This window comes from Cyprinodon tularosa, unplaced genomic scaffold (genome assembly GCF_016077235.1).
Source record: "Cyprinodon tularosa strain WSP-4 unplaced genomic scaffold, ASM1607723v1 ctg605, whole genome shotgun sequence".
NCBI classification, from domain to species: domain Eukaryota; kingdom Metazoa; phylum Chordata; class Actinopteri; order Cyprinodontiformes; family Cyprinodontidae; genus Cyprinodon; species Cyprinodon tularosa.
The window spans coordinates 246992-259413 of NW_024039347.1; the positions used below are offsets into that span (position 1 = coordinate 246992).

At 36.7% G+C, this 12422-nt stretch overlaps 1 protein-coding gene across 8 annotated transcripts in view; it reads right to left on the reverse strand.

Moving 5' to 3' along the window:
- Window positions 1-12422, reverse strand: part of tcf7 (transcription factor 7) — a 79415-nt gene that overhangs the window by 8850 nt on the left and 58143 nt on the right. For 3 of the 8 annotated variants that reach the window (XM_038307235.1, XM_038307236.1, XM_038307243.1), the window contains 6 exons: window positions 8667-8754; window positions 4487-4576; window positions 2925-3044; window positions 2350-2512; window positions 1971-2078; window positions 550-597 (listed from right to left, as the gene is read on the reverse strand). In XM_038307235.1, the coding sequence (XP_038163163.1) occupies window positions 550-597; window positions 1971-2078; window positions 2350-2512; window positions 2925-3044; window positions 4487-4576; window positions 8667-8754 (617 nt within the window). The remainder of the gene's footprint in view (window positions 1-549; window positions 598-1970; window positions 2079-2349; window positions 2513-2924; window positions 3045-4486; window positions 4577-8666; window positions 8755-12422) is intronic. The other 5 variants (XM_038307237.1, XM_038307238.1, XM_038307239.1 and 2 more) reach the window with 3 other exon arrangements.

A 12422-nucleotide genomic window follows, 5' to 3' on the forward strand; every position in this document is an offset into this window, starting at 1 on the left:
AATGTGCCAGGAGGCATTCCAGAAAAAAAATAAAATAAAACATGGCAAAAGAGTCTGACTCTTTTGAAAGAAAGTCTAAAAAAATAAGTCAAAATGTGTATTTTCACATTTCAAAAAACAAAACAAAAAGAAAGCATTGTTTTTTTTGTTTTAAAAAACATGAAGCGATTCTAGTGAAATGAAACTGAAGAGGATAAATAAACTGATGCAGCGAGGCCAGCCATGCAGCCTGCTCTCTGTTAGTTAAAAAAAGTGGGCTGATTTATACCTCTGTGTAATGGAGAGTTTTAGTAGAACAGAAATAAGAAATAGCAGTTTATAAAGAGCATCCACAGCCAACCAATCAGATGGGCCTGTTGGTGTTCTTCACATGCTGTTTGTGATGCTTCGGGTGGGTGCGTCAATAAAGATTTCTCTGGAAGGTGCATGCAAACTTCGTACAGAAATACCCACAACCCCCTCCCCTCTCATGCAGCTTCTCAAACATATTTTTTTTTTCTTTCAACCCACACCACAGAGGTATAAATCCATCATTAGATGAGTCCCTACCCAATCAGCTTTACTCTTTTCCCCTGCGACCCCGCTAAGGCCCGCCTCCTGCAAGAGTTCAACAGCAAACTGAGAGGTCAGAGGCACACAGCAGCCCAGGTTTAGTACAACCCCCAAAACATTAAACTTTAAATAAATAAATAAAAATGCATGCACCACACAGGAGCCTTCTTTGTAACTTTTTTCTTTTTTTCAATTTAGGTTTGCAGGCAAAGGCATCAATAAAGTTCAGCGAATAAGATGTTTCTTCAAATCAAATACTCAGAGATATTGAGCTGTTCTTGGTGTGCTTTCGCTCCCGTTTTTATTTTCAGAGAATCAAACAGGTCTCTGTTTATCACAGATTTTATAATTCATCACTAAAACTTAAAGACATGTACTTTATTGATCTTTAAAACACCTTTTTTCCTTCTTAAAGTTTAAAACATCAAAGAGCTCAAACATTTGTTCTGTTTTTGACTTAAGCAAATTATACTTAAAACTGGAAAAGAAGAGAAAAACAAATGAACTTATAGTTGAAAAAGACAATGTGGAGAACAAACTGGGATATCTGGCTGTATCTTTTTTAAGTTTAAGTTTGAATGAGATTTCTTTCAAAATAAAATGTGCTTAAAAATAAATGTGCTAAGTTGATTAAATAAAGAATTTCATACCGAATAAGACCTGTTTGAAAAAATAAACAACAAAAAAAAGAGACAAAGTGTCAAGGTTTTAAAGTTCAGTTTATAATCTTTGACATATTCTTTGCAAAAATACAAAAAACTATAGCAGGTTCAAAGATTTGCTTGAAACCTAAATCAAACCCAAGTTTAAGAAGCCATTTCTAAAAGAGCATAAAAAGCTAAATGCCCCCCTTCTCCCATTTGAACAACACTGCATTTATCTGCAGGTTTAATCAGCTCAACTAAAAAAATAATCAATTAGCAGAAAAATAAAACAGACGAGTTCTGATTAAGGAAATGTAAGCAAAAGCATGATTTCTCTAGAAAAAAAGTATAATTTTAGGATTTCAATTGAAGAATAAAAAGTCTGGAAACTCCAACATTTTTCCATAGTTTTGTTCATTCTGACCATATTTAGCCAAAGCTTTCCAAAATTATATATATATATATATATATATATATATATATATATATATATATATATATATATATATATATATATATATATATATATATATATATATATATATATATATATAAAACGTAAACTGAAATATAAACCATGATTTATGTATCTAATTTTTCATTGCTGTTACCACAGCACTTTGGCTAATAGTTCTCCGCAACAAAAAAAAGGAGTTTGTTTTTTTGTCCTCCCTTCTTTTCTTAACAGATCCTTATTTGGAAACTCATTTAGTGCAACTGAAAGCTTTTTGGGGAGGGGGTGTGTGTAAGGGGGAGTAAAGAAGGTTTGCTTACATAGTTGTCCCTAGCAGACCAGGTCGGGTAGAGCTGCATGTGGAGCTGTCTCTCTTTTCGGGCCAACTCATAGTACTTGGCCTGCTCCTCCCGGGTCAGAGCATGCCACTGAAAACACACACAAAAAAATTAAAAAATTCCCGAATGAATTGAGGACTAATCTTATCAGCACTTCAAGCTAAGAATTTCTTAAGACTTCCAACATACATGGTGCTGAAAATGCTGGAAGAATGAAACAAGAAATTTTTGTATTGATTCTTGGAACTTAGAGTTAAAAAGAAAAGAAATGCATAGATGTTCATAAACCATGTAAAGTGTCTGCCTTGCGGATTTGGACAAATTATGACAAAACATGTTTGCGGTCATGTGTTTTCCTCACCCTTCGTCCCAGAATCTGATTGATAGCGGCGCTCTCCTTCAATGTGCACTCGGCGATAACCTTTGCCCTCATTTCCTTCATGTACAGCATGAAGGCGTTCAGAGGCTTCTTGATGACCGGTTTCTTGGGCTCCTTCTCTCGCTTGACCTCCATTTGTGGTTTCCTAAAAAACATTGATACAAACCATGCTGTCAGCAACGGTTTAAAGGAGAATTCCGGTTTTTAACACTTTTAAACGTTTTTTCTTTACGAAACTTTTTTTGGAACGTCATTGAACAGCGCTGACGACCCGGTGAGTAGCATATTTTAAAAAAAGAACGTTTAAGGTTGTTTTAAGGACATTATCGGACATGCACAATGGAAGCCATTCTGAAGCAGCCAGGGGGGGATTCTGCATGAGCCAAAAAGCAGAGACAGGACCAATTGTCAAAATTTTGGTGTCGATCATTCGATTTCATCCTGGACACTACAGAAAATGGGCTAAAAGTGTTAAAAACCGGAATTCTCCTTTAAGCAGAAAAGTAAAAGGCATGATTATGATGAAGGAAACATGCGCTAGAGTTGGGGTAACTTACATGTACATGCCTCTGTCGTACTGATCATGCTCCTGTTTGCCTGAAGAGGGTACTATGGCTGGGTGGGGGATCCCTGTAGGATGCACGCCTGATGGCCCGAGCATTAAAGAGTGAGGGAACCTGGGGGGGTTAAAACAGGGGGGGAGACAACAAGAAAGTGTGATGAGCCACTCAAACAGGTGAGCTCGGGGAAAAGCATCGACCGACGGCTGGAAAGCACAGCGAGTGTCAAAAGAGAGGCTAAGCATTTTGCCTGAAAGCAGAAACAGGTATCCTCTGACATCCAAATTCAATTAAATATCATAAAAAAAGAGCAAATATAAATTTGTTGAGTCTTAACTGGTTAAAGGTGTAGTTTTAAAAAGTTATTTGCTGACTAATTGTTGAAATTTAGGAGGCAACTAACAGCTGACCTGAAGAAAAGAATTTACCAATGTAGACTGACAAAGAAAACTTATATAAAAGTTATCATATATGTCTTCATATATCATTATAATATAACAATTAATATTTTAATGTAATGTAACAATTAATAAAACATTTTTTTACATGCAATATATCCTGATAATGATAATGGAGCTGAGGCTTCACCGTTAGTCACCACTCGAGGGCGCCAAAGTATTTTCTTTTTAAGAAAGCAGCTGAAGTATGAAAGAAACAGCTTGTTTTACAACCTAGACAGTGAACAAATAATGACATTTATTTTTAAAGTCTTGTGTGAAAGAGCAGCAGATGCTTAAAATAACATAAAGAAAGACACAGAGCAACAACATCTGCAGCGTTAAGCGTCAAGAGCTGGCAGCTTAAGAAGCATCTCAGTAAAAGAAATATAATAAAAAAACAATAAGCATGTTCTTGGTTTAGATGCTCTGCTGAGAAAAAAATCTGACACTTCACTTCAGGTTCTACTTGGAAATATTATAAAAAATGAAAAAGAAAATCTACTTTCCAAGCAGATTATGACCGTTGAGAACAAACAGTGGCCTCTTTAAAATAAATATATATATTAGATGAAAACAATGATATGATAAAATGACACATTTTAATTATGGTGCATTTATATGCCTATTAAAAACTGGATCTTCATGTTTTTTTATGCGTATCTGTGTTGTAAGCAACCCTTGATATGGTGCAGAGACCTCCAACAAAATTAATTTTAAATGAGTGAATGGTAACAATAAAGTGTTTAAAGTGGGCACACATAGAGTTCTGTTGTAGCAACTTTGAGGCTAAAGATGAGAGACACAAACATAAACGCAGAGCTTGAAGCAGCAGAGGTGTTCGTCATGATACTTCTCATGAAGTTTGAGCAGCGAGAAGCTCGGCTCAGTTTGGCTTGGATAGCTTTGCCGAAAAGCTGAGCTGATCCCATTTACAGCACACCGATTCTATAAAGGATTGTGAAAGAACAGATAGAAATGTCCTGCTCAAGGTATTTATTTATTTATTTTTTTCTGATGTGCTGTAAACGGGAGCTTGCCGTTGAGCAGCGCAGCTTTCTGAAAACTTTTCCGTTCTAGGCTTGTTTCTCCTGGTTTGCTCCAGCCGGCAGGATGTAGTACCTGGAGTAGGAGGATGCGCTGGGAAGACCGGAGGAGTAGGGCTGCCTGAATCCACAAGGGGACAAGGCAGGGTAGACGGGCTGGCTCTGCCTGCCGTGGCACAGCAGAGGGAGAGATGGGAGCAGTTTAATGCTTTTTAAAATCTTTATAAAGCCCATCTAGGCTAACGTTCCCCAACTATTTTAATTAATTCAGGACAGTTAATGGTTTTTATTCTGTGCATGAAAAAAGTCTTGAATCGGTTAAAATGGGTGAATAAAAGCTTGACGTTGTGATGCACAATTACTCCTGAAAAGAGCAGAGTGTGGATCCGTGCCGCTGACAGCTATGTGTCAGCGGCACATGAACACCGTGGGAGGTCGAGGGTTGGGGATGTGACGTGAGAGACAGTCTTTGATATGTAGAAAACTGCAATCTCCTGAGTACAACCCCCCCTCAGCTGAGTTATCCCTGGATTTACGCAGACACAAACACACATTTGAATCCACATCCATTATCTGAACCTCCTTTACAATCATTACTATCATCAGACTCTTCCACTTTTCATCTCCTCAGCCCGATCTGCTCCGTAGCACAGGTCAGGTGTTTAAGCCCACTTTCTTCTTTTTCTTTCTAACCAAAATCTAATAAGCAGTCAGGATTTTGCAGCGTCAGGAGCCTAAAAAGGTAACTTATTTTCTTTCAGCAGCAGTTCCAGACTGACACCAGAGAAAAAAACCCCAGTGACGGTATGTGAAAGGCATGACTGAGCTGAGGTATGCTGGGAACTGCAGCTTTACATCTAGTTGGCATTTGGTAACGAGAGATCCACCTTTGTCCTGTCAAAACCATTATAAACAAAGGGCTGTTTTGTAATTGTTGTAGTTTCTTATTATAGTTTTCATACTTTTTTCTCTCTCACTATTTTGGCAAACAGCACGGCTTTGTTATTGCTAAGCCTCAAAGATCTCTGCAGCTCCTCCAGAGTAACCATTGCTGCCTAACTTAGCTTCTGCCGATATATCTTGACTGAACAGAGCTAACTGAGGGGTTTTTAGCTTTGTATATTCCAAAAATTATTCCAACTTCCCCTGACTTTTTAATCTTCATGATGTTGTTTGTTCTTTAACAAACCTCTAAAGTAAGGTAACCTGAAATTGACTGAAATCTGACATTTCCAGTAAATTTAGACCTAAGCCTGGAAGTCTATACTCATAAATCACAACCATAAAACAGCCAAACAACTATAACTCTACTCATAATAACTATCTGAAGATATAAACTAAAGGTCACCAATCAGTTCTAAAAACATCTTTAGATTAACTCTTGTTGATCCCTGGAGAACCACCGAACCAGATGAGCTCCTTACAAGAATTCTGTTTAATTTTATCTGAGTCTATTAACTCATGCCAGCTGCAGCCAATGGTCTAAACATTTAACACAAAGATCAGCCCGATTAAAATCAAATAAACCGATTAACACACTCACCATAACACAGGGCAGCTAAGACCGGTTCTGATAACAGTCTGTTTTAAAAGTTCTGCACTCTGCTCCTCATCTATACGTTAATAGCTGCCAGCCAGCTAGCTATTAGCTGTTTATGTGCGCAGCATGCACACTTTCTACCGTAATAACAGTCTACAAACAACATTTCCACCCCTCATTCATAAAACGGTAAAATCAGGGACATTTCCGGGGACAGGTGGTCCAAAACGAGGCCTGTTCCCGGAAATCTTTAAAAGCCTTTGCAGACCAGACTAATTTATACTGAAATTAAATATCCAACTTCAATAAGCCACCAGCTTTGATTTAAAATCAAAATAAAGGGATGTGAATTCAGCATGAAGTCCAGATTTGATTCTGTAGCTATTTGATGTTTTGTCTAATGCTTCTCCAGCCAGTTTCTACCCTCACATTTCTTTCTTTAGGTGTTTACCTTTCTTTCTTTCATTTGCAAGGATGGTAGTTTAAACTTAACTTTCAAATAGATGTCAACTAACTCTATTGCAACTGTGAGCTCAAACAGAAAGCTGCATCCTTTAAAAGAAAAAAAACAAAACAAAAAATCGTAATTTTCTGATGGTGTGAGATAAAAATATCCAATAAGCCAACAGGCGAGTGGAAACACCAGGATGTGGTTATGAAGGGACAGAAGTCCCAGGCTCAAATTCAATACAACAAAAAAAAAACATCACTTTGACATTTAAGTCCCCCAATAACCTAAAACAAGGAGATAATCTGAAGCAAAGCAGATTATTTGCTAACAACGCTTAGAAAAATCCACAGTGAAGAGTTCTTTCTGTGAAGAAGATAAAAACGCTTCTATATCACTGGCTTAAGGAATATCTGGGGACCAATATTGCCGTAGACATATACAGTAAACACACATGTAATCGCACATTTAAAAGAGAAGCTTTCTTCTTAAATCTTCATGACATTTGATGCAAGATTTAAAATATTCTTGAGAGGATTTTTTTTTTCCCTGAGCGGCTCAGATTCCAGAGGTCGCTCAAAACGGATTTATGTCGATCCATAACAGGCAGTCTGACATTACAGATTCACAATCACACAGCATGATATTAAAAAAAAGGAGAAAACATGGAACAGATGCCTCTGTTTGGGGATTCTTTTTCAGTAAAGTTTCAGCTAAAACCAAAAAACAACAAAAACAAAGAAAAAAACAAGCAGTTTTGGTTTAAAGTTTCCATGTTGTTGGAAATCTACCACGGCCAGAAAAGGATGGAAAGTAACAAGCACATATAAGGAGCGGAAAAAAAAAAACTGTTCTATGACTTGTTTACACATCTGTCAATTTATGTGCTTTAAAAGATTTTCTTTTGGGTAAAATTACCTAAAAAAAAAAAAAAGATAATTTGATGTATTATATTTTTGCCGGTTACTTCTGTGGGTTATTGTAGCAGAAATAAACATGATCAGTACTGAAAGGTTGCATTAGTGCCGCCTTTAGCTTCTAGCGAAGCTGCATGTTAAGTTGATTTTTTAATGACTTAATAAAAATCAGCTTTAAGAAATTAAACAACTTAAAAAAACAAGAACACCAGATTGATTTCTGCTCTAAAATACAGATTTTAAGGTTTGTCTGAATCGTGGCTGTTTTCACTGGCTGGTTTTCTGTATCTTCTATTAGTGTTTGGGAGGAACCTGTGTTGGTTGACCTCTACTAACATCACTTAACAGGAAGTCAGGCTTCCTTAGTCTTTTGAAGTGGTCTTTATCAATACTTCTTCAGGCTTTTAAAGATCCTTCAGATTTGTTATTTGATGTGTTTTAGGTGGTGGCAGCATCATGATGTGCAAAGCGGTTTTACTGATCTAATATAAAGATGGACTGAGCTGAGGAAAGAGCAATTTTAAGGAAACTAGTTACGAGTTATTTTCTTATCAAAAGTATTTTGAGAAAAAAATTAAAACCTTCTGTTATTTCCTTTTTCTAAATTTCAAAAAGCAGCCGTTCAAAGAGACTATTCATTTTGTTTTTATTGTAATAAAACGATTTTTATATATAAAAAAAAAAAAAAAAAAAAAAAAAGAATGAATCTCTCAGCTCCTCCTGACTTTCGGATTTCTTTCATCTACTGAAGATTAACTTTAGCCTGATTTGTCAGTTTTATGTCTTGTTGGAATAAAGACAGATGCAGAAAGAATAAATATACCAAGACAATTCTAAAATATCATGACACATTTTTTTTTCCCAGAGAAAATTGTAAAAAATTATGGGATGGAAAAATCATGGTGTATTATGTCTTGATAAAATGAATAGACTACAGAAAAAAAGACAAAAGCTCTGAAACAATTCTGGTTTTAAGGGTGCAACTATACTTTTTGAAATTCTTAATAATGTCCTGAAAATGTAATTCTTCACTGTTTGAGTTATTACTTAAGAAGGCTACTTTCTATTTTCTTTGTTAAGTTAAAAATTTTTGAGGGTATGAAATACAAAAACATAAAAGTGGTTTTCTTCTCATTTAAGGAACAAACAGGATTAGCTTTAAAACTAAATCACCATTAATTTAGAAGTTTCCATAGTTTTTTTCTTTTTGTTTTGTCTGATCTGCAGTTTAGAGGTTTAAGTTAACAAACACCCCGGGAAATAAAAAAAAACAGATAAAAACAGATTATTTACGTCCAAAGAACCAAAGTAAAGTTTGGGACATTTTAAATTTAAATTGTGTGCTTCTCACCAGCTCATGGAAGGAGTGATTTGGCCAACGCCACCTGGAGGAAGGGAGTAATACCCTGAGAGGTCCTGGGACTGGTGCCTGTGAACACCTGGAGGAAATATATAAAAAAAAAAGAACAACCTATTAGACAGCCATTTAGGGGGATATAATGCAGTGTAATGGCAGTAAATGATGTGAAGGATCTCTGAGTGTTCCTATCAGTTCAGATCAGAACCCGGCCTCAGGTCTGAGCTGCTATCAGCACCGCTAACAGCCTGGGAACCTGCCATTAAAGAGTCCCCCAACAAAGGTCACACACTGCTGATCCGTCGCTCTGTGTGTCCCTGTGCATGTAGGGGACCCTCCACTGCATAATCGGGCCTGTGGTGACTGTGCCCACATTGTACAAACACACCCAAACATGTATACAAACATTCAGTCTTCATCTCTACTTATGGCAGAGCTGCTCTCCAACAAAAGAAAACGCAGACTGTGTGACTCTCTGCCCTGGCTCAGTAAAAAGCCTGCCTCTCTCCGACCGTCTCCTTCTTTCTTTTTGCCCTTCAAAGGAAGTCATTTGTCAACAGGCAGCACCTAGCACTTAGCGCGGCTGTGCTGCTAACCTGTGTTTGCAGCAGAGGAATGCTGTAGATGACTGTAATTTGGCCACGGCTCCGGGCCTGTCTCAGGACCCCGAGCTGCTATAAATCTGGATGACAGGAATGTGACTGAGTCAGTGGACCTGTCTCACCGCTTCGATCCATCCTCCTCTCCATTCATCCTGACACACCCAGCCCCACTCCCCGTCCTGTGCTCCCTCGTTTTTTTTTTGCCGTGGCCTTCCAATCTTCCAGGATCCAGACTCACCCCTCTTTTACCTTTGACCTCTCCTCCTTCATTACAGACCTCAGCTCATTTGTTCCTCTTTCATCTTCTTCATTATCTACCCCTTACATTAACCTAAGCTTTGCTCTGCCTGACCTTGGTAATATCAAACACTACATATAGGAAACAGCATCTATTATAGAGGCATCGCTCTGCCAATTCGGGTTGTCTTGACATGAGAAATTGCCCACTTTTTAAAGCTCTGGTAAACCCAAAACTGGGTTGTATGTGTTAAAAAACCTGTTAAAACAAGCATGGCGTGCCAATTAGATAAGGGTTCCTCCACTTCTAACTTTTTTTTTATCACATTTTGACTATAAAACATTTCAAAAATCAACAAAATGTAGTAATAATTAAGTAGAGCATAGAAAACTACTATTAGGTAACATCTGTTATTACGTAAGGAGCGATGGCAAGAAGAGAGCCACTGTTAAAAGCAGAAAGATGCAAGACCATACATTTGGAACCTGCCAAAAATGGAAGGCATGTAAATGAAGATGCTCTGTTTGCAGTCATGCAAAATTAGCCTGGACACACGATCCTATGGTAGTGAGAGGTTGTCTTTCCTTAAAACCGCTTAACTGTCCTATTCCGTACGCGGGACATATGTCGAGCCTCCAAATTTGGCTACTGTCCATCATTACATCTTATATGGCAGGATAGACCTTTCTAGGGGTTAAAGAACAACAGCTAAATTAATTTATGCTTTTTCAGGCATTTCAAAATGATATGTTGTGATTTTGGTTTGGCCAGTTGACAGGGTTTATAGATGCCTTTGATTAGAGGCTGTTCTTTCATTTAAAAAAATATGTTTTCATTAAAAAATATCCATGCATTAGTATGGCCTAGTTAAAGTTTCGACTTAAATCAAACTGAGAATTCATGCAGCAGCTGTTAAATCCGGTCTAAAAGATCTCAAACTTTTTTGTCAACCTATAGATGTTAGAAGCACCCCACACAACCTGTTATCTTTCGTGAATTGTGTTTCGATTAAGGTTTAACTTTTAGGGACTGAACACAAATGTGCAACACACTTATCAGATATTAATCTGTAAAAACATGTAGATATAAAAAAAAAAGGAAATACAAAAAACCTGTATTCTTTTCTCCATCTTAAAATACACCAGAGAACAAAGTCCCATAGCATGATATTGCCACCACCATGTCTTTATGCATGACATGTGGAGCCGGTTTAACCTTAGGATGTTTAGTGATGTAAATCCCAGTAAATATAACAAGGTTGGTAAGCAATCAAGTTAAATAAATAATTTTACAAAATTATTGGTAGATTAACACCACAAAACGTTTTATTTTTTTGCTAGCTAAAAATTTGAGGTAAAATTGGTAAATGTTTGTTTTATGGAAGATTTGGTCTACTATTGGTTCAATACTTTCAAGCAGACCTCTTAATATGTCACTCATTATAAGATTGTTTTTTTGTAGCAAACTACATTGGATGTACATAATAAACATAAAAATCTCTTATTCAGAGGATACTCTTTATTGGAAACAAGAAGACGGGTGAGGATTGATGATGGTGCAGCAAAACAGCAAACCCAGAGAGAGACCTACCAACAAGAGCGAAATGGAGGGACTCTTTGATTACATGGTTTCTTTGCAAAGTGCCTCATCATTTAGAATCGCTTTGCATCAACCAAGACAAGAACTACAGTGTTATACAAGACAACTACAAGCCCTCAGTAACCTACAGCCCATATTTGTCGTGGATGTACAGAAATGATGTATCTCTGTACGGAGCAAAAGTGAACATGTTTTTTTATCTAAAAATTGTGGAGAAACGGTTTTACTAAACGTAAAAGTCTTTGGACTAAATTGTTTACCATGTTTCCAGGTTTTAAAATGTTTTTTTTTTTTGACAATTCCTACAGTTTGAAATCTTTTAGTGAAGTTTTCTCCAGTTGTATTGGGTTTCAGTGCACACTGTAGGTCAGCTGGCTGAAAGAGGCATACAATTAAGTATATACTAATAGATTTATTGTGCTAAAAAACAGGACAATCAAGAATTGAGAAACTAAAGTGGCACCATGTAACTCACTGTTGGTAAATTTGTTTTATAATGACAGTTGGCAAGCAGTAGGCAGCATGTCTGTTAAACAGCTCACTGTAGGCTCTAGCAGAACAGACGGCTTGACAGGCAAACCACCTAAAATAAGCTTATCAGACTTGTCAATGATAGGATAGATGATATTGTGATTAAAAGAGTTTAAATTAATATAAAGCATCCTAAATTAAACATCAAGTAGGTGAATCAAGGGCAGTGAAGGTCTATCCAAAATGATAAAAATAGTCATGTTTCACAGAATTTCCATCGATGGTTCCTCAAATCTATAGTTTGACCAGATACCAACATACTAAACGCTTCACTCTTTGAGAACTAAAACATTGCACAACTTTATACTGATAAAAAAATTATGAATCAATCTATTGTTTAAAATATCTACTTTGGAACTAATTCGAATTATATATTTTTGAATATGTCTATTATAAAATCCAAATATCAATTAATACAGTAATTGTTGTTTTCATAAAATAAATGCCGCATTTTCAGTATATTTTTGCTTTGAATTAATTTGCCAATGTCACAATACAACAGTGATCTTTACTCAAGCTATCAGCTGTGAGAAATTATTGGGCGAAATCAGAACATTAGCAAGCTGGAAAACCTTTGGTAGAGTCTAAGGAACCCCTGGACCTTCACACATTTAAGGAAAACTAATGCAAAAACAGATAATATTATGATGATAGAAACCAAAACAGTCACTTGAAGAATATTAACAAGACATCCCAAAATTTCCCTTGGCTAAAAATGTTTTACACAATGAGTAAAAGGCTGATGATCTTTCCATAATCAGATCAGATAAACAAAACAGG